We start from the raw sequence: 25324 nt of genomic DNA, 5'->3' as shown, positions 1-25324 counted from the left end.
TACTGGCAAGCCCTGCCTAGACCTGGAGACCCTGAACCAAGCACAGGTTTCAAGTCTGTCCTTTCTCAACCAGGTTGGCACCACCTGGGGGTACACTGTGGATGATGCTGGAGAAATGAGGAAGGGAAAAAATGTACTATGCAAACTCAGACCATAAGTAGACTTTAAGGGAGAATGGTTACCAGAGATAAAGAAGGACACTGCATAATGATTGCTATAGACTGAATGCCTGTGACTCCCCAAAATTCATATGTTGAAATCCTAACCTTCAATGAAATAGTATTAAGAGGTTGGGCCTTCAGAAGGTGTTTAGGTCATGAGGGTAGAGCCTTCATGAATGGGATTAGTGCCCTTATAAAAGAGAACCCAAAGAGCTCTCTTGCCCCTTCCACATTGAATCTGCAGGCACCTTGATCTTGGATTTCACAGCCTCCAGAACCATGAATAATAAATGTTTATAGTTTAAGCCATTCAGTCATGTATTTTGTTATAGCACCCTAAATGAACTAAGACAATAATAAAAGTGTCAATTTGACAGGAAGATATAACAATCCTAAGCACGTATATATATTCAATAACATAGCTCCAAAATATAAAGAGAAAAAAATGACAGAAATAAAAACAGAAATGCAAAATAATAGTGGGAATTTTAATACTCGTCTCAGTAGCTAATACAATAAGCGGACAAAAACAAAAAATCAGTAAGATGGGAACACAATAAACTTGATGTGACATACACAGGACACCACCGCACCCAATGACATCAGAATTCATATTCTTTTCAAGTGCACGTGGCATATTTACCAAATCAATCATAAGGTGGTCATAAAGAAAGCTGTGATAAATTCGAAAGACTGAAATCATTCACAATATGTTCTTTGACAACCATGGAAGATAAAAACAAAAACAAACAAAAAAAGATAACTAGAAAATCACCTGCTGCCTGAAACTAAACAATATGCTTCTAAATAATGAATGATCAAAGGAGAAATTTAAATAGAAATTAGGAAATATTTTTATGGAATGATAATGAATACAGAACATATCAAAAATTTGTGGGATGCAGATAAAGTAGTGCTTAGATGGTAACTTAACGTGTTAGAAAATCCACCTGTAAAGCTAGAAATCAACAGCAACTCAAACCCAAAGAAAGTAGAAAAAAGGAAATAATATAGATAGAAGAAATTACCAAAATCATACACAAATGTATAATAGATAGAAATGAAAGCTAGAGGTTGGTCCTTTAAAAGTATTTATAAATTGAAAATCCTGAGACTAATGAAGAAATAGAGGGAATCTAATTACCAATATCAAGGGGTACCCTTTCAGATACTATAGACATATAAAATTTGAAAATCCATATTAAATGGACAAATTCCTCAAAAAATACACTCTATCAAAGCTGATAGAAGAAACGGAAAATATGAAGAGTCTGGTATTTATGAAAGAAACTAAATCTGATTTAAAATTCTTTCCACAAAGAGAACCTTGGCCTAAGAGGCTTTATTAGTAAATTCTTCAAACATTTAAGGAAGACGTAACACCAATTTATACAAATACAGAGAATTGAAAAGGGAAGTATTTCCCAATTCCTTTTGAGACCACCAAAACCTTGGTATTACAAACTCTGTGTATTTTAAGAAAGCATAGTACAAACCAATCTCTCATGACTACAGTTATAAAAATCCTTAACAAAGTATCAGCAAATCAAATCCAGTAATAGATTTTAAAAAAGAAAGCTAATACACCACAACAAAGTGGGTGCCCCCCACCTCTGCCAGAAACATAAAGATGGCTTAATAATCAAATAACGATTAACTACATTAATAGAAAAAAGGGTGAAAATTAATATGATTATGTTGATAGATGCAGAAAAAGCACCTGATAAAATTCAGTAACTAGTCATAATAATAAAAAAAGCTATTAGCCAATTAGGAATAGCCGGTAATTAATGCAACAAGAGGTATTTACAAAAAAACCTATGGCAAACAACACAGTCAGTGATGAAATAATGGAAGCTTTCCCCAAGGCTGAGAGCTAGAGAAGGATACTTGTTATTGTCACTTCTATTTAACACTGTAATCAAAGTCCTAGCCAGTGTTATCAAGGTAAGAATAAGGAGTAAGACATAAGAACTAAAAAGGAAGCAATAAAACTATCATTATTAACAGAAAGACCTATTATAAAGCTATAGAACTAAGACATGGTGGTGGTGTTGGTGCAAACCATCTAAGGATAGAGACTAGTGAAAACTGACCCACTTACACAGTCATGTTATTTATGATAAAAGTGACACTGAAATGCAGAGGAAAAGCTCTCTTCAGTAAATGGTACTAGGTCAATTATATATTCATATGAGAAAAAAATGGGTCTGGACCACTACCACTATTAAAAATCAATACCAGATAAACCGGAAATCTAAATGTGAAAAGTGAAACAAAAAAACTTTTAGAAAATAATATACAGCGAAACATCTTCAGGACTTGGGAAAGATCTCTAAAATCACAGAAAGCACTTAACATTGAAGGGAAAGATGGATACACTGGGCTATATAAAATTTTTAAATTCCGTTTTTCAAAAGATACCAGTAGGAGAAAAATTATAAAACCCAGAGTGGGAAGATATTTGCAATATATATATGTATTTATATCTGAGAAAAGACTGCTATCTAGTTATATAAAAGTCTTACAAATTAATTAGTAAAAGGCAGACAATTCCATTTCTTAAAAAAATACACAGAAGATGTGAACAAATTTACAATGAAGGAATCCAAGTAGTCAATTAACATGAATAAGATGCTCAACTTCACTAGTTACCATGGAAATCAAATCAAAGTCAAAAGGGAATAATCACTAAACACTCCTAAGAATCACTAAAATTTTAAAACACTGACAATATAAATATTGGTGAAGATGTAGAGTAATGGAAGCTCTCAAATACTGCTAGTATCAATTGGTAACCCAAGTTTGGAAAGGGAGAAGTGCCTGTTAAAGTGAAAAATAGACATACTCTATGGCATAGCAAGAATGCCAAGAATGTGCCCAAGAAAAATGTATACATGTGCTCACCAAAGATGTGAACAGAATGTTCATTATAGCTTTATTTATAATCGCTTAATACTAGAAACACCTCAAATGTCCATCAACAGAATAGGTAATTAATTGTGGTATATTCACACAACGGGTATCTACACAGTACAAAAACAGGACTGATGATGCATAAGCTCAAGTGCATGCAACAACAGTATAAATCTCACAAAAATAATTTTGAGCAAAAAAAGCCAGACACAAAGAGCACAGTATTTATTGTTCTATCTATATTAAAGCAGAAAAACCAGGAAAAATTGGCTATGTGTTCGATGAAAAGGCAGCGTTTACTCCTGTAGGATAATGAACAGGAAGGGAACTTGTGGGGGCTTCTGGGTGCTAATGATGCTCTGGCTCTTAATTTGGATGATGACTTTACAGACACGTTCAGTTTGTGAAAATTCACTAAGTAGTATACTTGTACATTTTACTTTTTTAAAAATTAATTATGGAACCACAAAACACCATAAATTGCATCATCCAATGAATAAGTACCATAAAGTCTAAAATTGCCTATTTTAGTCCCAATTTTTGGGCAGTTAAACGGGAATTGAAAAGAAAAAAAAAAAAAAAGAAATGTAACAAGCAGAAAAAAGGCAAGAATAAGTAAAGAAAAATAAGAAAAATGAAATGAGTAAAGAGGAAGGTAGAAAGCAACAGGTAAAATGAAAAGTGGGCAGGAAGGAGAGAAGCTGAATTAGGAGAAATTGTGAAGATACCATGTTTGACAGAGGGATGCAGCTTTAACATCTGAAATGTTTATCGGCTGTTGACCATTTTATAGCTTTCAGTGCTGTAAGTCTTAATTATTTAGGGGCAATAACATAAAGAAGAAATCTTCTATGCCACAACAAAGACAATGTCATTCTAGAGGTGAATCAAGTCGTTAATTAGAGATGACTCGAGTAAGACTAACTCATCACAGAGGTCCACAGTTATAAATAAATGCTATAATCTGGACAAATCCAAGAATAAGTACCAAATGTTCTATATTGGATTTTTTTCAATTATATCCTTTGGAACTAGATTTTCTTTAGTTTTAAGGACTAACAGTCCTAGAATCAAGTTATTCTTACCAAGGCACACATTTTTCATTTAATTTGGGTAACAAACCTGTTTTAGCCTTCTTCTTCTTTTTCAGTTTGGATTTTGTGTCATCTTGCACATTGTCTTCTACATTTTGTTCCTTTGAGCTTATTTCATCATCTTGATGAGAATCTGAAGTAACTGCTCCAACTGGAGATTCCTTCTTTTGTTCACCTTCAACTGGGTCATCAGACATGATCAACGTACTGCAAATAGAATCCAAGTTCAAGCCACTGGAAATGTACCATTATTATTACTGTGCAGCAAAGTAAGCAGTGAATAGAGGCACAGATAATCCTAAAATCAGTATTATTTCCTACATTTTCTTACACGCTAAAATGGTTGGCTGCCAAACTAGGTATTATGTGTACTCAGTTACGCCTGGTGATACATTATATACCCCATGAGCCACATTAAACTCACCTCTAAACTCCAGGGAAAAGTGAAATTGTATTTTATGATCGATGGATCTGTTTTTACATAGGATTGTCAAATCATCCTCACTCTACTGCCAAGTAAATAAATGATGAACAAATTTCTAAATTACTTTATTTAAAAGCAAAAAAAGTGTTCTAATTTTGGTTGTTCTGTTTTCAAGAGGCTTCAGATAGTCAACTTTTGATTTCTATGTAAAAATTAATTTCTTGTGTTTCCCAATGTTTGGTGTGTCACTGCATTTTCAGAAGGCTATTATTACAATTAAAATATGCATCACATGAACTACTAAATGGCAAGGGGGGGCAGCCTAGAAGCATACTGAGTTGTAAAGAGAAAACAGCCTATTAAAGTTTGTGATTTATCAAGTAAAAAAGAAATCTGCATTTAATAATCAAAAATTGACTTACAATATATTTAGTCATATTTCAAAAAAAAAGGTTGAGAAATAAAAAGAGTAAAGAAATGTTTCAAACTAGTCATTCCAGAAAGCCATGTTATTTTATCACATCATCAAATACTATTATTTAAAGAGAACAATTACCCTTTGTATGCTGTTGTCATGTAAAGCATGGTTTTATTTAAAACTCATGAACTGATCTTACTGAGTATGACTTACACTTCATAATAGATATGGTAGTTATGAGAAGAAATAGGATTTATGGTATACTGTAGTAAGCAGCCTTTAAGGTGGTCCCCAATGATCCCTGCCTCTTGATATTCATATCTTTGTGTAATCTCCTTCCTTGATTGTGGGCTGGGCCTAGCGACTTACTTCTAATAGACAGAATATAGGAAAAGTAATTGGTGCTACTTCTAAGATTAGGTTCCAAAAAGACTGTGACTTTGGTCTTGCTTTTTCCCTCTCAGAGCCCTTGCTTGGGGGAAGCAAGTGGCCCTGTTGTGAGTAGCCCACATGAAAAGGTCCATGTGGCAAGGACCTGATGTCTCTGGTCAAAAGCCAGTCAGGACCTGAGACCTGCTAATGGCCATATGAGTGAGTTTAGCAGTGGATCATCCAAGTCTTCCAACAGCTGCATCATTTGGCAGATCTTCCCCCAGCCAAGCCTTGAGATGACTGCAGCCCCAGCTGACATCCTGACTGTAGCCTGTGAGACCCTGAGACAGAGGCACCCAGCTAAGCTATGCGCAGATTCCTGAGGCACAGAAACTGAGACAATATATGTTTGTTGTTTTGAGCTGTTAAATTCTGGGGTAACTTTTTAATGCAGCAACCGATAATTAATTCATATACTAACGTGTCCCTGTTAGCAACTCTATTTGCCCTCTCTTTGCTACAACTGGTTGTCTAGCTTTTGATAAGAAGGGAATGATTTTTAGATGAGGACATTAAGGGAAACTGACCCTGAATGCCAGAGAATAGTAAAATACAGACTGTTCCCACGTCAAGTTGTTTATCCAGATGTAGATTATGAAAAACAAATTTAATCACAGTAGTTAAAAGATTTTTTTTGTCTTGTTTTCCCCAAGGAGAGACATATAAATATGAATATAATCACAGATGCTCACATTGTATATGTAAGCATATATGTATAAGCATTTGTATATAAAAAAAGACCAAAGGAGGGCTCCCCTGGTGGCACATTGGTTGAGAGTCCGCCTGCCAACGCAGGGGACAAGGGTTCGTGCCCCGGTCTAGGAAGATCCCACATGCCGCGGAGCGGCTGGGCCCGTGAGCCATGGCCGCTGAGCCTGCGCATCCGGAGCCTGTGCTCCGCAACGGGAGAGGCCACAACAGTGAGAGGCCCGCATACCGGAAAAAGAAAACAAAAAACAAAAAAAAAGACTAAAGGAATACAAAATTGCTAATAGTGATTATCTTTGTACAGTTGGATTACTTTTGTTTTCCTCTCTGTGTCTGTGTGTTCTACAATGAGTAAATGTTATTTGTAAACTAAGGGGAAAATGTTATTTTCATATATCCAAACAGGCATTTGTAGCTCAATAAAGGGGCTACTTAGGTTTCAATTATTTAATAAGCAGATGTGAATAGTTAGGGTAAAGACTCTTAAGGCAAAACTGCCAAGGTTCTGGCTCAGCTTCTTACTGGTTCTGTGACTTAAACCCTTCAGTTTCCTCACCTGCAAAACAGGATGATAATATTATTCCTTATAGGGTTGTTATAAGGGAAAAAGCATGTATTCCTTGTAAAGCATTAAGCACACAGGAAGGGGCCACATAAAGGTTAGCCATTAGTATTGTACTGGCTATGTGTCCATAAGGAGGACTAAACATTTTCTTTGTGAAAATGTAATAGGGAAGAACCTTTTGTATTCTATTACAAGTTAATCACTAAAGAGATGTTACCTGTAAGCTTAAATTATACATAATGGCCCATCTCTGGGAGCCCTGCTTCCCAGGTAATGAGCATTAAGCTAAAATACCTTTGTTTAGCTCACAGGAAACATCCTGACCAGGCCCACCTGTGAATGACTGCAGGGAGGAAGAAATTAACATATCCCCTCTGGAGGCTCTGGAGGCTGATGGGAACCAGGAAGTGTTCGACTTTACTCCTTCCCCTTCTAGTATGAAAGGAGCCTGAATTCTAACTCAGGCAAGATGGTTCTTTGGGGGCACGATCCCACCATCTTCTCGGTTTGCCAGCTTTCCAAATAAAGCCGTCATTCCTTGCCCCAGCAACCCATCTCTCGATTATTGGCCTGTCATGTGGCGAGCAGTATGATCTTAGACTCAGTAACAAAACTACAGGTATCACTGAAAAGCTGAAAATAATAGTGTTTTTTTAAGAGGACATTTTATATTTATCAATGTAACATACCTTGTTTCAGATTTAGACAGGATTGGAACTTTCTTTTTTTTCTTTTTTCTTTTTTCACTGTTCAATTTGTCATCATACAATGAAGTATCTGAAGGAAAGGAAGTCTCTGAGGGAAAGTAAGCCAACTGCTCCTTGAGTTTCTTTCGGATTTTCTTCTTAATCTCCTTTGCCATTTCTTCAGCTACTTGGAGCTGGTATACTTGCATCAGTTCTTCCTCATCTAAACTATTTTCTCCTTCCTTGGCCTTCTCACTTTTCTCACGAGTGACACCTGGCAGTGGCTTGGTCCGTGCTTCCTGGGGTATTGCATCCGCCTTCTTCTCAGGAGTTTCCGGCTCCACTTCTTGTGTTGTCACCTGGAGTGCTGTTTTTATAACCTTTTTATTTGCCGTTTCTTGCTTGTCGTCCTCCACAGTAACATCATTATCTGGATCTTCAGTTGCTGGCTGCGGATCTCTTGGTCTGTTTTTAGTGACTCGCATGTTCTTCCCTGGGTTCTTAGTGTTAGCAGCACTTATATCATCACTTTTAGTTTCTCTGATTTTCTGAAGATTGCTTCTGACTGCATCAAGCTAGGAGAAGACGATACAATAACAAAGTTTCAGCTAAGCACAGTTTAGTTACGAGAAGATAAAAATAATGACAAGTGTTCCACAATGTGTAATACTGGGAGGATTATTTCACTTTTTACTTGAGCACTGTGACACCATTCTATGGCATCTGATGAGCGTTTTCCTAGTTATTCTCCCAGCGTTAGATTAGCAATCTTGAGAGTAACTTCAGGTCAAATGAATTAACTAGTTAACAAAGGAAAAAGTACTTAATGACTTTTTAGAAGTGAATTAACTGCTCAAATCTCAAATGCTAGCTTCCTCTTTGGCAGAATGATCCATACTCTAATCTAGATATTTGTGAAAATGCTAAAAGAGCCATGGTTAAACCATTTCATGTTTCCCAATAGAAAACACACACGGGTCATTTATCTTGCTTCATAATTACATTCAAAAACCAAAGGTTTATAGCTCTAGGATTACTCTGCAATTAGTCCAAATGTATCACTGAAAATGCTGCTAAGTATTAAATATTATCAAGTTAGATCAAATGACAGACTAAGCACGCACTTGTACCTCTTTCTACAAACAAAATTATTTAAAATGAGAGATATTTTTAATAGACAATCAGGCTAGAAATCAAAACCGAATGTTACTAGTAATGAAATAAACATTTTGAGAAATTCCCCAAGGATAAAAAAAACCAGGCAGGATTAGATCTAGTAAACTACCAGAGAAAACCACAGCACATAGGAAAAGACTTCTCCAGAGAAAAGGCTGGTTCTGGAGAAGCTGAATCAAGTAATTCAGGAAGAGGGACAAGCCTGAGGATGACCAGTTGAGGAGTTGGGAGGGACAGCTCTGTCTTCCTCCTCCGTTCGTGTTACATGGTGACTTTCACCCAGAGACCAAAGCAGCTGAATACAGAGATATGGCTTCATGTTTTAGGTAGGTACAACCCTCACCAACAGCAGAAGCAGACTATGTTGAAAACAACCAACAGACAGGAGAAAAATTTTCAAATACAAAGATGACTAACAACTAACAAACACGGAAGGAAAGCAGCACAATGAAGGAAAAGCCACCAAATCCAATAAAACAGAAAAATTAACAAGGAAGAAAAATAAATAGCATAAATAAAATAATTTAAAAGAAGTGGAATTAATATAATGAAGAAATTCAAAAGTATGAGATAAAAAAAAGTAGATGTTAGAATTAAAATTTCAAACAACAGAAATAAAAGCTTAAGAGATGTGTTCAAAAACAGAAAGGGCGGGCTTCCCTGGTGGCGCAGTGGTTGGGAGTCCGCCTGCCGATGCGGGGGGTGCAGGTTCGTGCCCTGGTCCGGGAGGGTCCCACATGCCATGGAGCGGCTGGGCCCGTGAGCCATGGCTGCTGGGCCTGAGCGTCCAGAGCCTGTGCTCCGCAGCCGGAGAGGCAACAGCGGTGAGAGGCGTGCATGCCGCAAAAGGAAAAAAAAAAAAAAAAAAAAAAAACAGAAAGGGCAAAACCGAAGTGCTATAAGATGGAAGCCAATACCAAAATGAAGAATTCTCCCAGAAATGGATGAGCTTACCAGTGAAGACTGAAGTTCAATTTTCGAAAATCCTCATGTTTAAAAGTGGTTAGAAAATATCTAATATATGTGAAAAGGTGGGAAAATGCTAGAAGAACTAGTAACCCATTATATATCCAATATTTTACCATCTCCAAGACTCTTCTGCTTACCTAAAATATATTTCCAAATTCTATCTGTTCTTCAAGGATAAATTCTGAATCCATATCCTCAAAAATATCTTTCCTAATCAAATCTAATAAAAATACTTTCTCTCTTAAAAAAAAGTTTATTTTCACATGTTCTTTTTCTAGAAGCAATATATGCTTAACTTAAAACAGTAAGAAAACAAAAAATTAAAAATCGTTAAAAAATTCAGAAATTACTTAGAAAAAGAAGACCCAAAGTTCAATCCTGGGTTCCCTCACACAAGGAAACTCATTGCTAATCTCTTGAGAAACTTATTTTTGTTGTTTTTCTATGAACACAGTCATACTTAATAACCTTGAATTTCCATTATGTCATAATGGGGCAAATGCAAATTCCTCTATTTTCTTGGAACCAGAAACGTAGTGGCAATCGATAAAAACTGTGAGGACACTCCAATAACTGGAAAAAGATAACCAAGAATTAGAAATAGAAAAAAGAACTATGGTTTTGAAAACAAAACCCTGGGGAAGCTAAATAGATGAGGCTCAGTTTATTTATTTATTTACTCTCTTCCACTGATCTGTCAACCTTTGTACTAATAACATCATTTTAAATACAATTCCCAGAGCATCTGTGGTAGCATCCCAAAATTCCATTGCACTGAATTGATAGTTTCATTACCTTTTAAATTCCTGTTTTTGTGGTTTGGATTTCCTTTGTCTTGCTAACAACTTCATGAGATAGTGTTTACATTTTCGAGTAGTTTATAAATTTTAAACTTTTGTTACTGATTTCTAGTTTTATCATACTATAATTTAAAAAGATCTACTTCATGATATTTCATATTTCATGGATTATCACTGAATTCTAAAGTGTCCGAAATACGTTTGTTCATGTTCTATTATATCTTTGCCCATCCTTTTATCTTTACTGTCCGTGCCTCATTTAGGATTTTTGCTTTAGTTTGTTTTTTAAATCCACTTTTTGAGACATAACAATAAATTATGTGAAGTACAGTAATATTCACCAGTTTTACGTGTATACTCAAATGAATTTTGGCAATGTATACAGCTGTGACACCACCACAATCATGATGTTAAACATCCATCACCCCACATGTTCTTTTACAAAGTAAACTCCTACCCCTCTATGTCCTGGCCCCGCTCAACCACTGATCTGTTTTCTATCACTGTAATTTTGACTTGCCTGGAATTTCATATAAATGGATTCATATAGTATATAGCTTTTTGCGTCTGGTTTCCTTCACTCAGCCTAAAGCTTTGGGATTTATACATGTTGTGGAGATTATAGTAATTTATTCCCTTGCATTACTGAGCAGTATTCCATTGTGTGGAGAGATACTACATTTTATTTCTCCATATACCAATTAATGGACATTTGAGTTATTTCCAGTTTTGCATATTATATGTCTTCCTTTCTCTTGAGTGAATACCCACTAGTGGAACTGATATACTATATGGTCAGTACACATTTAAGTTCTTAAACAACTGTCAAACTGCTTCCTAAAGTGGCTGTACCAGTTCACACTCCCAAATGTATGAGTTCTAGTTACTTAACACACTTGTCAGCACTCCACATTGTTAACTTTCATCTTTTTGTGTTGTAACAGGTGTATAATGGTATCTCATTTTTTAAATTGCATTTTCCTAAATACTAATGACACTGAGAATCTTTACACGTGCTTATTTGCTATCTGTATCTCTTCTTTGCTTAAATGTTCAAATCTTTTGCCCATTTTTGTAAGGCTGTTTCACATCATTGAGTTCTGACAGTCCTTAAAATGTCCTAAATACACTTTATCAGACAGTGTGTTGCAAATACTTTCTCTCAATTTATAATTTACTTTTTCATTTTCTTGGCAATGTTTTGAATTTTCACAAAACCCAGTTTATCCCTCTTTTCTTTTATGGTTCATGCTTTTGTATCCTGAGAAATCTATTTATAACTGAAGGTTACCAAGGTTTTATCCTGTTTCTTCTACAAGTTATATAGTTTTAGCTCTTATGTTTTTTAGGTCGTTGATCCACTTCTATTTAATTTCTGAACATGATATAGTCAGTTTGTAATACTGTATACGTATATCTGATTGTCCCAGCACCATTTGTTGAAAAGATTGTCCTTTTCCTCATTTTGATGTACCTTGGCAATTTTGTCAACAATCAATTGACCATACACATTTGGGTCGATTTCTAGAGTCTCTTCTGATCTATGACTTACATATCCACCTTTATGAGAATACCAGGTTGTTTTGGTTACTAAAACTTTACAAAGAGTTTTGAATCAGATGACAAAATTCCTTTGACTTTGTTCTTCCTTTGCAAAATTGTTTTGGCTATTCTAGGTCTGTTGTTTAAATTTTCAAATAAATTTTATAATTATATTTTCAATTCTTAAAAGTCTACTGGCATTTTGAATTGAATCAACAGATCAACTTTCAGAGAATGGATAATAATAATCTGTCAATAATTATTTGACAATAATGATTCTTTCAATCCATGAATATGGATATCTCTTTATTTGGTTTTTACTTTCAGCAGTTGGGGGATTTTCAGTATACAGGTCTCACATATTTTTTGATAAATTCTTCCTTGATTGCTACATATTTTTGTTACTACTATAAATGATATTTTAAATTTTAATTAAGTTATTCATTACTGGTATAGAAATACAATTGGTTTACACTTGGACTTTATATTCTGCTAAACTCATTTAATAGTTCTAACAGCACTTTTTAGAGAGTTTGTCAACTGCAGATGAGATTCTTTTACATCTTCACTTATGATCTTTATGCTCTTTTTAAAAAAATTGCATTATTGCATTAGTCAGGGTCACCTGCACAATTATGAATATGCATGGTGATGTGCTCAAGCTTAGGGCAAAAGCTTTCAGTTTTTTACTTTTAAGTACAATTTTACCTGTAGGTTTTTGTAGATGCCCTTTATCAAGTTGAGGAAGTTTCCCTCTATTCTTTTTGTTTGTTTAAGAGTTATCAGAATGGGTGATGAATTTTGTCATCTTTTTATTGCATTTGTTGAGATGATCTTATGGTTTTATTTAATCTTATGATATGGCAAATTACACTGACTACTTTTTTCAAATGTTGTGATATATTCCTGAGATAAAGCCCACTGGTCACAGTGTATTATCCTTTTTATATAATGTAAGACTGATTTCCTAACATTCTGTGGAAGATATTTGCTCTAGATTCAAAAGGGATACTGGTGTAGGTTTCCTGTAATGTCTTCATCTGGTTTTTGTTTCAGGGTACTTAATAACTGCGCCCAAAAAGAGTGGAGAAGTAGTCACTCTTTTTGCATAGTCTGAGTTTATATAGAATTATTATGATTTCTTAAATAATTTGGTAAAATTTATCAGTGAAGCCAGCTGAGAAAACTAGCCACATGGTTTTCTTTGTGGGCAGGTTTTTAACCACAGACACATTTTTTAAAAAGATATACAATATTCAAGTTATCTGTCTCTTTTTGAGTGAGCTTTGGTAGTTTGTGTCCTTCAAGTAATTTATGCATTTCTTCTAAGCTGCTAAATTTATTGAAATGAAGTTATTTCATACTACTCCCTTATTATCCTTTTAAGCTCTTTAGCACATCTGCAGTGAACCCCTCTTATATTCCTAATATTGGTAATTTGTGCTCATTTCCTTTTTTTTCTAATCAGTCTGGTTACAGGTTGTGCAGAAAAGGGTTAACTCAGCAGCCCTGGTTGCTCAAATCATTCAGATCCCAAAACAGGCCTGTTTTCAGGACCAGCCCGTGGCCGGCTCCTGGGAACTGAGCTCTGAGCCCTTGGAATGTTGTGCTTGATAAAGGTGAATAAATACATAAATCAACTAAAGGATATTATTAACAGCTAGAGAATCTAGAATATTTTCCACCCTTTAAAATTAATTTAACACAAACATTTTCACAAGCTGTCATTCGTAAAAGAAGTTATTGCCTCTATTAAATACCAGTTATTAGGATAAAATGAGATAGGAAAAAATAAAGGAATGAAATCAAGGTGATATAAAACTGACAATGATAATGAACAGAACATGATTTAAATTTCCCCCTTTAAAAGGCAAAAATTCAGATGCATCTTCAAAATTAATAATAGCTACAGTTTGAGTGTTTATTCTCTACTTAGCAATTTATATTTACAGTAAGTCCCCTACATAAGAACGAGTTCCATTCTGAGAGTGCATCCAATTTGTCTCTTAAGTCCAACAAAGTTAGCCTAGGTACCCAACTAACACAATCGGCTATATACCGCTGCTTTTATGCTTACTTCTAGACATCCTGGGCTTGAAATAAAGATACTGTACTACTGTACCCTATACAGTACTGTAAAGTACAAAAAAGCACAACCACTCGTAGAGGATGCACACACGTGACAATATATGCCAGACACATGAATTAACTAACGTGACTGGACATGAACGCACGTTCGCATCTTTGAAAGTTTGCAACTTGAAGGTTCGTATGTCAGGGACTTACTGTATTTGTTCTACCTATTACTGCTGAGTATCAAACCACTCCAGACTTAGTGGTATAAAATAATAAATCATTCATTATGCTCTGAACCCAATATATTCTCCTTATTCATCATTCCTCTCATCTTTAGTTCCTGATGCTTTGATTCCATAATCCATCACTTCATTCATCACTCACCATTATCATGTACTTTCCATCCATCACACCTGTCTGGAAAAACTCCAGGTACTATTCAAATTAAGTGACTTTCATCTCTATAACTATAACCAGGCTGTTGAATACTGCTGGAAGAACCACTTCAAAACTTGGCACTATTGTAAACATTTAGTCTACAAATTCAACTGAGACCTCAAAGCTATGGACAATTCTTCTATGCTGCATAATCTGTTCATATGCACTCTTCTGTGGCTATTTCAAACTTCCTTCACTCACCTCTGATGTCCAGTACTGTCACTTATTGACTCACTTTCACAGATAAAAGCCATTAAAAGGGAAGCTGCGGGCTTCCCTGGTGGTGCAGTGGTTGAGAATCTGCCTGCTAATGCAGGAGACATGGGTTCGAGCCCTGGTCTGGGAAGATCCCACATGCCGTGGAGCAACAGGGCCCGTGAGCCACAACTACTGAGCCTGCGCGTCTGGAGCCTGTGCTCCGCAACAAGAGGCCGCGATAGTGAGAGGCCCACGCACCGCGAGGAGGAGGGGCCCCCGCTTGCTACAACTAGAGAAAGCCCTCGCACAGAAACGAAGACCCAACAGAGCCAAAACTAAAAAAATAAGTAAATAAATAATATTTTTTTAAAAAAAGGGAAGCTGCTTGGTAGCAACTTTCTGCTACCAAGTCTACAAATTTTCATGCACCCCAAATGACCTTTTTCTTTTCCTTCTCATTATAAAGAGGTGGGTTGAATTATGGTTTTCTCCAGATATATAAACCATAATTTGAAAAGATAAATGCACCCCAATGTTCATTGCATCACTATTTACAATAGCCAGGACATGGAAGCAACCTAAATGTCCATTAACGGAGGAATGGATAAAGATGTGATACATATATACAATGGAATATTACTCAGCCATAAAAACGAATGAAATAATGCAATTTGCAGCAACATGGATAGACCTAGAGATTGTCACAGTGAGTGAAGTAAGTCAGACAGAGAAAGACAAATATCATGATATTGCTTATATGTGGAATGTAAAAAAAGGCTACAAATGAACGTATCTACAAAACAGAAATAGAATTACAGATGTAGAAAATAAACTTATGGTTACCAGGGGGTAAGGGGAGGGGGAAGGATAAATTGGAAGATTGGGACTGACATATACACACTACTATATGTAAAATAGATAACTAATAAGGACCAACTGTATAGCACAGGGAACTATAATGGCCTATAGTAATGGCCTATATGGAAAAAAATCTAAAAACAAGTGGATATATGTATAACAGATTCACTTGGCTGTACACCTGAAACTAACACAACACTGTAAATCAACTATACCCCAATAAAAATAAAAATAAATAAATAAAGAGGTGGGTCTTCTTGTGTTCTAGAAAACTTTCCTCTCCCGCATCATCAATTTCTCCATTATCTTCCAGCTATCAGCATTTAAATACCTGAATGCAATCAATATCATCTTCACAATATCCCTTTTTACAGCCAAACTTCCTGAAAAGGTTGTCTATACTTGTTGTACTGCTTCACCTTTCTATGAACCTTATATTAAAAAGCTTTGCTCTCTACCCTGCTAATAAACTTTTGAATACTCATTTGGTAAGCAAAAATACTATCTCTGGTTTCCAATCTGAATAGCTTTTAAAGTGTTTCTATATTTTATTAGTCAATGTTATTTTCTCTTGTAATTAGTTTTATTTTTCATGCCTTTTGCTCACTTAGAGATTTAGTATCTTACTATTTATGGCATTTATTTGTGGCATTTCTTTACATGTTAACAATAGGAATGGAACTTACTCATAAGGTTGCTCTGAAGATTGATAGGGTAATAACTATAAAACACTGAAAAGATCCTTCTAATTCCAGAATATAGATGTTCAATAAATGTTAACAATTATTATATATTATTGGCTATATAAAAGAGTATTAGATCTGTGGCTATTAAAAAAAATCACATATTTTCCTCAGTGAATTGGGTTTTAGTTGCATTTGTTTCTGACTCAAAAAAGTATCTTCTACGTCAGATTTATTCATTCAACAAATATTTAGTGAGTCTTCTGTGTGCAGACAGGGAATATTCTCGTTACTTGGGATGTCTCTCATTCCTTTTAAGATCAGAGTATCTTTCTACACTGGAAAACTGAACCAGTCCATTTCTATTTTCTTATTTAGGTATTTGTCTACTAATTTAGATTTTTACATTAACTTTTTTAAGATGTCTGAAGTGTAATTTAATGTGAGATAAAATGAGACTGTAACTGGCCTTTTCCCCCAGAAGCTAAAGCAACTCTATCAATACTAGTTCTTGTGTCATAGCTTCTTGAAACACCCGGCCTAAGAAACTTCTACATATTTAACTGGTTTCAAGGCTCAACCAGATATATATATTTTAAATCCTTCATTTTGATTCATGTCTCTGGAAATGGTACTACACATTCAACTAATCCATCTTCAGTAGTTTTCTTGTTTTTTTCAGGGAGGGAACACTAGAGCAATTCTTTTTAATTCACATGCTCGCTATTGCCCTCACAACTGACTGACAATTTAGGCAAGTAGATTCCTTGGAACACAATTTTCCCCTAAATATTGTAGAGATATTGCTCCATTGTCTTTGGCCTTAGTGTCTTTAGAGAGAAGTCTGAAATGCACTAGATGTTTCTTCTTCTGTTTAGATGTTCGCAAAATTTATCTTTTTTTTATTACAGTTTTCAGATATAGTTCTCATCTCATAAAATTTACCTGAAATGCAAGATGTATTCATCTCTTCCTAGATGTTTTTTTAACCTCAGGAAGGTTTCCTCCTCGTGCTCTTTTTACTGTTTCTGCTCCACTAGTGCTGTCTGGGAACACTTACTTGTAGGTCAAGTATTTCTATATGTCCTTGTTATTTCTTACAGCTTTCATTTTAGTTTCAGCCATTTCTTCTCATGAACAATGCTTCATATTTGTCTGATACTTTACTAATTAAATTTTTCCATGGTGTCAATTCTATTACTTAGGCCTGAGATATAGTTTTAAGGAAGCAATGAAGAGAGAACGTGGAGCCTGTGGTTTTAAATCCTTATTCTACAATTCTTACACGATATTAAAAAATATGGCACAAAATTCGTATATGTAGGTTATCCCTGAACAGAAGGACTGCAGGTTGTTTTGATTTTACTCCAGTGGAAGAAAGTCTTTGAAATCTAATGAGTGAAAGTTAGCTCATCCATTCTGGTTATTTCTGCTTCACTGTCTTTGACTATTTTACAACTCAGTAGAGAAAGAGGGTTAACATGTAGAAAATTGATAGTAATACAAATGTTTCCTGTCCATAGCTATGTAAATGATTTCTATTAATACAATGCAACTGAATTTTGTCTGTTAGATAAATCTCTGTAAATTAAACCCATCTGAACTGGTTATAACATCTTACTGGTTCCCTCATTAATTAATGATTTAAATAAAATCTTTGTTATGTGTTTAAAATATATATATATATATATATATATATATATATATATATATATATATGTATATATAAAGTAACTCCTACTTACTCTATTTCTGCCTATACAGCCCTGGCAAAGATGGTAAGTCGTTTTCTGTTCAGATGTTCATAAATTTCTCATATGCAAAATAAGAGCTCTAATATCTATTTTCATGATTAACATAAAAATCAGAAATAATATTTGTAAAACTCTTATCAGAGTGCCTGATAGACAGTTGAAAAACAGTAAAATGAACCTGCCATTATTACGAATTTTATTATGGCTTTCTCTTTGCCTAATTTTCTTATTTCAGCTTGCTTCCTTTTCAGGGTCAGCCTGTTCTGCATATGGGAGTCCTTGTTCTTGTTCTGAAGAGATCCCATCACTTCATGCCTTATTAAAAGGGGTCCTATTGGGCTGTGGTTAAGAGAATGGATTCTGCAGTCAGACTGTCAGAGTTTGAATCCTGGTTCTACCACTAACTACGCCACTAACTTTGGGTAAGTTACTCAACCTCTCTGTGATCTAGTTTCCCCATCTATAAATGGATATAAAACTTCATAATTTTATTGTTTGTATTGAAAATGAGTGAATATACATAAAATGTTTAGAAGAGTGCTTGAAAGATAGAGAGCACCATTATCTAGTAAATAAAAGCAGGTATTCCTCCTCTGCTTGCTAAAGTAAATCATTTCAAAAATAGTTTGTTTTCCAGGAATAATCCTCTTCCGTTGAGCTGAAAAAATCTCTTCCTAAATATTTTTTTTAAGAATACTTATCTCTGAATTAAGAGACACCTTGAATGGCCTGGTGTGTGCCAAAAGAGGCTGAGTAGATTACATTTAATCACCTCCCACTTGTGTGTCCCCAACATCTAAACTGGACCTTGGATAAATGAACGTATCTTCTGCCCATTTTCTAGTTATCCATTTAATTTAGCATTCCTGGCCTAAACTCACCTTGTTCATGCACAAAAAGCCCAGTTCTGACAGTGAGAGAAAGTATGAGTTTCTACTTTGACTGAGTCCATAAAAATATTCTGCAGACAGTTGTGTCCAGGGTTCTTTCTGCTTTTGCCAAATGTACACCACCTTACTCAAGGGGAGGGCATATCCCAGTAAGCAATGCTGCATCGTCCGTATGCCACTCTTCCCTACCATGCTGCACACTGGTACACCAAAAGTGGCATATTCTATTTTAGAGCAGCATCCACTATGGGAGACCTAATCTGATCCATTCTGTCAGCAGTTCTTAATTAGTATGCAGTAGTACTGGTATACTATGAACCCCTCACATGTGTGCAGCTGCATTCTAGCCAATGCTATAACTTTTTTTTTTTTTTTTTGCCTCACTTGAGAATATAACTATTACACTGATGGCTGCCAGACAGTATTAAAATGAACAGGTCTCATGACAAAATACAGACTAGGGTAAAATATGCTACAAGTAAAATGTAGGATGCATATAACTCATAAAACTCCTGCCAAAGAAATGTATGTATTCTTTGTATCAATCACCAGGACATGCATGTACCAATTACCAGAACATGCATGAAGTTATTTATTTGTGTGGAGATTATGGTCAAAGAGGTAAAAGGTGCAATGGAAATAGCGAGATAGGTTTGAAGAGTGAATAGTGCATTAACTGGGATACTATTACAGACTCTATAATACCTTGGGAATCAGGTTGTAGTTAATTGCTGATTTGTTTAGTATTGCTTTGAGTTCTGTATTTTCAATCCCTTCAAGGGTGCTACCAAAAATTCTATCATTTGAAAGTATACCTCAAGTACAAAAGGATAATTATTTCTTTAAGGTTCCACTGATTTCTCCTGGCTCTGCTGGGTAGAATCAGATGAAGAAGTCTAAATAAAGATAAGCCATTAAATATCCGAAGTAAGATATTATTTCTTAAGTTCTTCACAATTCTGGGTTAAAAATCTTGGTTTTCTTCAAGAACGTGTAATATGGCTAGTTTTGCGTTTCCCTGTTATCCCTAATCACTTTAACCAGTTGGTCTGTTATTCTTGTAGGACAGCACTCAAGAACTCAATACTCAAAGAGTGAAGAGTGAGGCTGATTCTAATGCAAGCTTTACTTTACCACGTTATTGACCACAACACAGATTTACCGTTTTTAATTTCCAAAGTTCCTTGGAGTTTTCATATGAAAGTCATAATTTTATGCAGATGTACAAGACACCATTACCAAATGATCAGTTACTCACTGAGATTTTTTCTCCAGATTTGCCAATTTTTTTCTTCAGTTTTTTTCTTTCACGTATTAGATCATTGTGGGCCTTAAGCAATTCCTCAAAGCGAACTTTGGTCTTCACCTTTGCTTCACTCTCAACTACAAATGATAATGACTCATGTCATTTTCTATGCAACTCTATTATCACACATATTATGTTAAAAAATAAAACCCCCACAGCCTTGTAAATATCCGCATGAGTTAAAAGGATTAGTCCTTCTTTCTTAAAAACTTTTCTTTTGGCTTTGGTGACACCATACTCACCTATATCCATCTTACCTTTCGGGCTACTCCCTCTAAACGTTTCCTTTGCTAAGTTAACTCTTTACTTATGATGCACGGTAGTACCTACGACTGTTACGTGGCCTTAAGTCACTTAACATCTCTAAACTTCATTTTCCTTATGTGTAAAATCAGAATAATCCTATGTCAAAGATCATTTTTTCATGAGAAATGACTAGTGCTTTCCTGGCCAACAATCAGCCTTCAACAAATATTAAAAGCTGAAAGTTGTTTTCCCCTTTAAAACATAAATCAGATCATGCTAGTACCTTGCTTAAGACCCTGTAAGTTTCCCAGTTCACTTAGGACAAAATAAAGCAAGTCCTTCACATGCCCTACATGGTTCTTACTTCCTGGTCTGTCTACCTCTACAGCTTCAATTAAAACAAATATCCCTATAGGGAGGATGGGAGGGAGGCTCAAGAAGGAGGGGATATGGGGACATATGTATGCATATGGCTGATTCACTTTGGTGTACAACAGAAACTAACACAGTATTATGAAGCAATTATATTCCAATAAAGATCTATTTAAAAAAAACAAAAAATAAATATCCCCTTAGATCCCTACATTCTAGCCAGACATCCTTGTTTTTAGCTCTTCTGCCAGAACAAGCAATCTCCCACGTGAAGCTGCTTCCACCTGGTGCAAACTTCCTCTAACTCCTCACAGCTGGCTGGTGTTAAGATACCTGTTTAGTAAGGTAGATAGCTAGTGGGAAGCAGCCGCATAGCACAGGGATATCAGCTCAGTGCTTTGTGACCGCCAGGAGGGGTGGGATAGGGAGGCTGGGAGGGAGGGAGACGCAAGAGGGAAGAGATATGGGAACGTATGTATATGTATAACTGATTCACTTTGTTATAAAGCAGAAACTAACACACCATTGTAAAGCAATTATACCCCAATAAAGATGTTAAAAAAAAAAGATACCTGTTTAAATGTTGCCTCTAAAGCGGAACATTTCCTAACAACCTCATCTAAATTTCTGTTTCTCACAAGATAGACTGTTCTTTTCCTTCACAGCACTTAACCCAACTTGAATTTGTGTAATTATTTGTATATCTATATACATAAATATACTGTGTCTCTCCCATTACATGAGATAGTTCATAACTACATCCCTAGCTACTATCATGGGGTCTAGCACAGAGTAAGTACTCAATAAACATGTTTCAAATAAATAAATGCTCAATGAATGAATGCCCAAGAGCAGGTATTGGCAAACTACTACCTGCAGGCCAGTCACCTGTTTTAATAAATAAAGTTTTATGGAAACACAGCCATGCCCATTCTGTTAAGAACTGTTATGGCTGCTTTTGTACCTCAATGGAAGAGCTGAGGAGTTGTAGCAGAGACCAAACCTAAAATATTTACTAGCTTGCCTTTTAGGAAAAAGTTTGCCACAGTCTACTCTAAAGTGAAAAATCCATTTTGACAATAAAAAATTAAAACTAACCATATGTTGTCATCATTTACCTTGCCCAGCTGAGTCCCAAATTGCCAGCCAATGAATACGTATTAACCTTAATCACCAACATTACATAGAAAGCTAAATATCAAACTATGAAGTATCTCTAAATGTAATTTTCGGTTGATGACATCTACTTCATTCCTTAACTGAAGAATCCCTTAAAATAATCCAAACTTTAAAATAAATAATATGTACTGCATAGATAAATTTCATAGAAATCTTACCAGTGGGCATATCTCAGCTTCATGGACAGCATTGAGTTATAGTGTAAAGCACTGATTCAATAAGGATCCTATTAAAACAAAGAGGATTTATTTGTAATATGGAATTTCCAAATAAAAATTATAAAATACTCTTCACACAAGATTATGTGATTGTCTACTACCTCATCAGGTTTATACCAATAAAACTAAGTTCTCTTATTACAACCTTATGTAAATGACTTAAATACATCTGAATCAGTTTAGAGTCTTAAAGTAAAGCAAACTGGATCATAACTGAGTAAAATATTTATATATCTGAAACAAAAAATTTAAAAATTTTTTGAAAGGCAATAAACATCTAACTTAGTATATTAATACACCTTTTAAAGTATTTTAAGTAAAAAAAAATGAACACTTCTAAGTACTTTTGAGAAACCAAACTCCATATCAGAACTGACTTTCCCAAGCACATACACTATTACACTAGTAAAGTATGCTTCTGGGTAGCACATTCACAGATAATTTAAATACTTCTGTACCTGCCACTGAAAATGCTGCAACAGAGAAGGTTAAGCACAAGCATTCATTCCATCTTCTCAAATAAATACCTGGGTGTGTTTCACTGTGTATCAAAACCATGGATAAACTCAGTATATATATTCTTAAATTTCCAGTTTTTGTAAAAGATGAGGGTGTGTGTCCAAAACAGACATTAATTCTCACATTAGAACACAATATGCATACATTTTTAAGAATAAAAATGAAGACTGTTAAAAAAAATTGATTTGACTCAACAATTATCAGTTAAGGTTGCAGATCCCTGGGGATCCACATTCGTGTTCCTTTAGTATTAGGAGTACTTTGGACAGAAAAGTCTGATAACAAATGCTAAAAAGAAAATAATGATTATACAAATACACTAATTATGTGAGTTAACTTCTGTAACAACTATCCGGTATACAGACAAAATAGACATCATTAAACACACAGAGTAAAACCTCCTATTCTTTATTGATAGGAAACAGCATTAACTCTTTCTAGAAGATAATAGATCCAATAAGCCTGATCATCTTTCCAATCTACCCCAAATTAGAAAAGAGAGAGGCTGCAAAGACAACTGTATCAGTAATTGAAACCTGACAGCACATAAGTAGAAAAAAAATAAATAAAGCAATTAAGGATTTAATATTTATAGTATTCCATGGTGACTCAATATATAGGAAAATAGCTGAACTATATTATGACAGTCATCAAGAAAAGGTTTACTTGTATTCTTCTGTTTTATCTTGAGCAGAAAATGTATGAGATTTTAGACAGATTAAATAAAAACTACTGAGGAGACAGAACAAAGAGTCAAGGATGATTCTCTTTTTCAAAAGGAAATAATTAGACCAGTAGTATCATTAATTGGAATATAGTGCAGTATAGCACAAGTGTAATGAAGTAGTTTAAAACACAAGCCCTGGAATTACTGTAATCTCCCACGGTTACTTGTATGGGCTGGGCAATGTTTCCTCATATGTAAAATCAGTCTAACAGTGACTATTCAAAGGGCTGTTATAAGAGTTAAATGATTAAAAGGTTAAAACAGTGCCTTAGAACAAGCATCAATAACATTAGCTACAATTATAATAGATACTTCTTATGGGGACGCTCAGTGAGCTTTAGCGGGGCATGTTGAGCTGGATATCTGACGGGTATTAAGCAGCTATAAGCATTGGCTCTATTGTCAGATTCCCGGATTCAAACCTCAGTTCTACCTGTCAGTAGATTAATCTCAATTTCCTACTCTTTCAAAAGAGAATGATAACAGTAAATCACTTACAGTGTTTTTGTAAAGATGAAATAAGAATATGCAGGTAAAACACTAGGCACAATGCCTAGAGCATGGCAAGCTCTTCAAAAATGATAGCTATTATTACTGTATACACACATAGTGTATGTGCGTGTGTGTATGTGTATGGAGATTCATATAAATATATATATATAATTAGTTTATGTTTGGTAGGTGATATAGTAATCCAGCAAGGAGATAAGAGTCTGAAGATCTGGGCATCATTTATTTATATTTGTGATGGTTATAAGAAAAAAAAGGGCCAAACACAGAATTCTGGGAGCCCACAAAAAAAAACTAAAAAGACATCAGGGAGATAGATGAAAAACTGGCAGAAGTAACCAAAGGAAAAAGAGTTTCAAGAAAGAAGTGGTCTACACTGTGTGGTACCAAGAGTTCTTGCAAGATTTGAAGTGTCCACTGGATCTGCAGTCAGGAAGTCACGTGTGCAAAGCTTTTTGTGGAGGGACAGAAACCTGGCAGCCACAGGTGGAGGAATGAATGGAAGGTAAGACCTGTAGAAGAAATGTGTAGATAATTCTTTCTACAATTCTGCTTCCAACTGTCTCCCTCCACCTTGCACAGGCAGTGACATGAGGCAGTAGCTCTGAGGTACAGAAAGACTATGGAAGGATTTTGTTGTTTGTTTTAAGACAGCTTCCATGCCTCCATCACACTACCCTTAAAAAATAAACCACCAGAGGAATTTTCTAAAATACAAATGTGATGGAATCATTTCTTTGTTTAAAACTCTTCAGTAGCTCCAAATACTGGAAAACATGAGGTCCTTCCCACTGGGGTCCAAAGCTACTAGTGAAACGACCCCTTGCCTTTCTCCACCTCCCCTTCTCTAGCCACACTTCCACATTGTGGGCTCCAGCCCTGTGAAACCACTTGCAGGCCCTCAAATGTGCCAAACTCTTTCTTGCCTTTGTACCATTACACATACACCCCTCTCTCCTGAAAAATGCCCTTCCTCTCTTGTCTCTCTAACTCCTAACTATCCTTTGACACTAAATGCAAATAGTATTGAGACAGGCTAAGACCTGGGACCTGCGTCCCTTTACTGGTGTGTCTGCACCTGGACAAACATAAACTATAAGGGACTAAAAACAACTGCATGCATGTACAGTTGGGGCAAAATCATGAACAGTAAGATACAAAAGGGCCAAAACCCAACTTCTGAGGTGCTGGGAACAAAAGCAGCAGTATACTATGCAGGATCCCTGCACACAACACCACCAAGGGGGTGGGCAGAACACCTAAGCCACGCCTCCGGCCCAGCCCACAAATCTGGCCCCAACCTCTCCCCATTTAAGGAACCAGCTCTGCCCCACATCCCGACCCACCACCCAGTTTCCCGTTTTCCCTCCCTCGTGAAACAACGGAAGTCCCAATAAAGCCTCACCTAAACTTTTTGTCTGCCCTCGTATCAATTTCCATTGATTAAAGAGTCCAAGGA

At 35.6% G+C, this 25324-nt stretch overlaps 1 protein-coding gene across 6 annotated transcripts in view; it reads right to left on the bottom strand.

Moving 5' to 3' along the window:
• AHI1 (Abelson helper integration site 1) overlaps window positions 1-25324 on the bottom strand; it is a 215963-nt gene that overhangs the window by 188630 nt on the left and 2009 nt on the right. For all 6 annotated transcript variants that reach the window (XR_004352596.1, XR_004352595.1, XM_032651704.1 and 3 more), the window contains 4 exons: window positions 22050-22117; window positions 20047-20171; window positions 7408-7979; window positions 4200-4378 (listed from right to left, as the gene is read on the bottom strand). Coding sequence is in view for 4 of the 6 variants with exons in the window: in XM_032651704.1 (XP_032507595.1) it covers window positions 4200-4378; window positions 7408-7979; window positions 20047-20171; window positions 22050-22059 (886 nt within the window). In the remaining 2 variants the exon portion in view is untranslated. The remainder of the gene's footprint in view (window positions 1-4199; window positions 4379-7407; window positions 7980-20046; window positions 20172-22049; window positions 22118-25324) is intronic.

The sequence above is a fragment of the Phocoena sinus genome, chromosome 12, assembly GCF_008692025.1.
Source record: "Phocoena sinus isolate mPhoSin1 chromosome 12, mPhoSin1.pri, whole genome shotgun sequence".
Lineage (NCBI taxonomy): Eukaryota > Metazoa > Chordata > Mammalia > Artiodactyla > Phocoenidae > Phocoena > Phocoena sinus.
The sequence above is the reverse complement of the archived record's forward strand: the minus strand, read 5'-3'. Positions and strand labels throughout refer to the sequence as shown.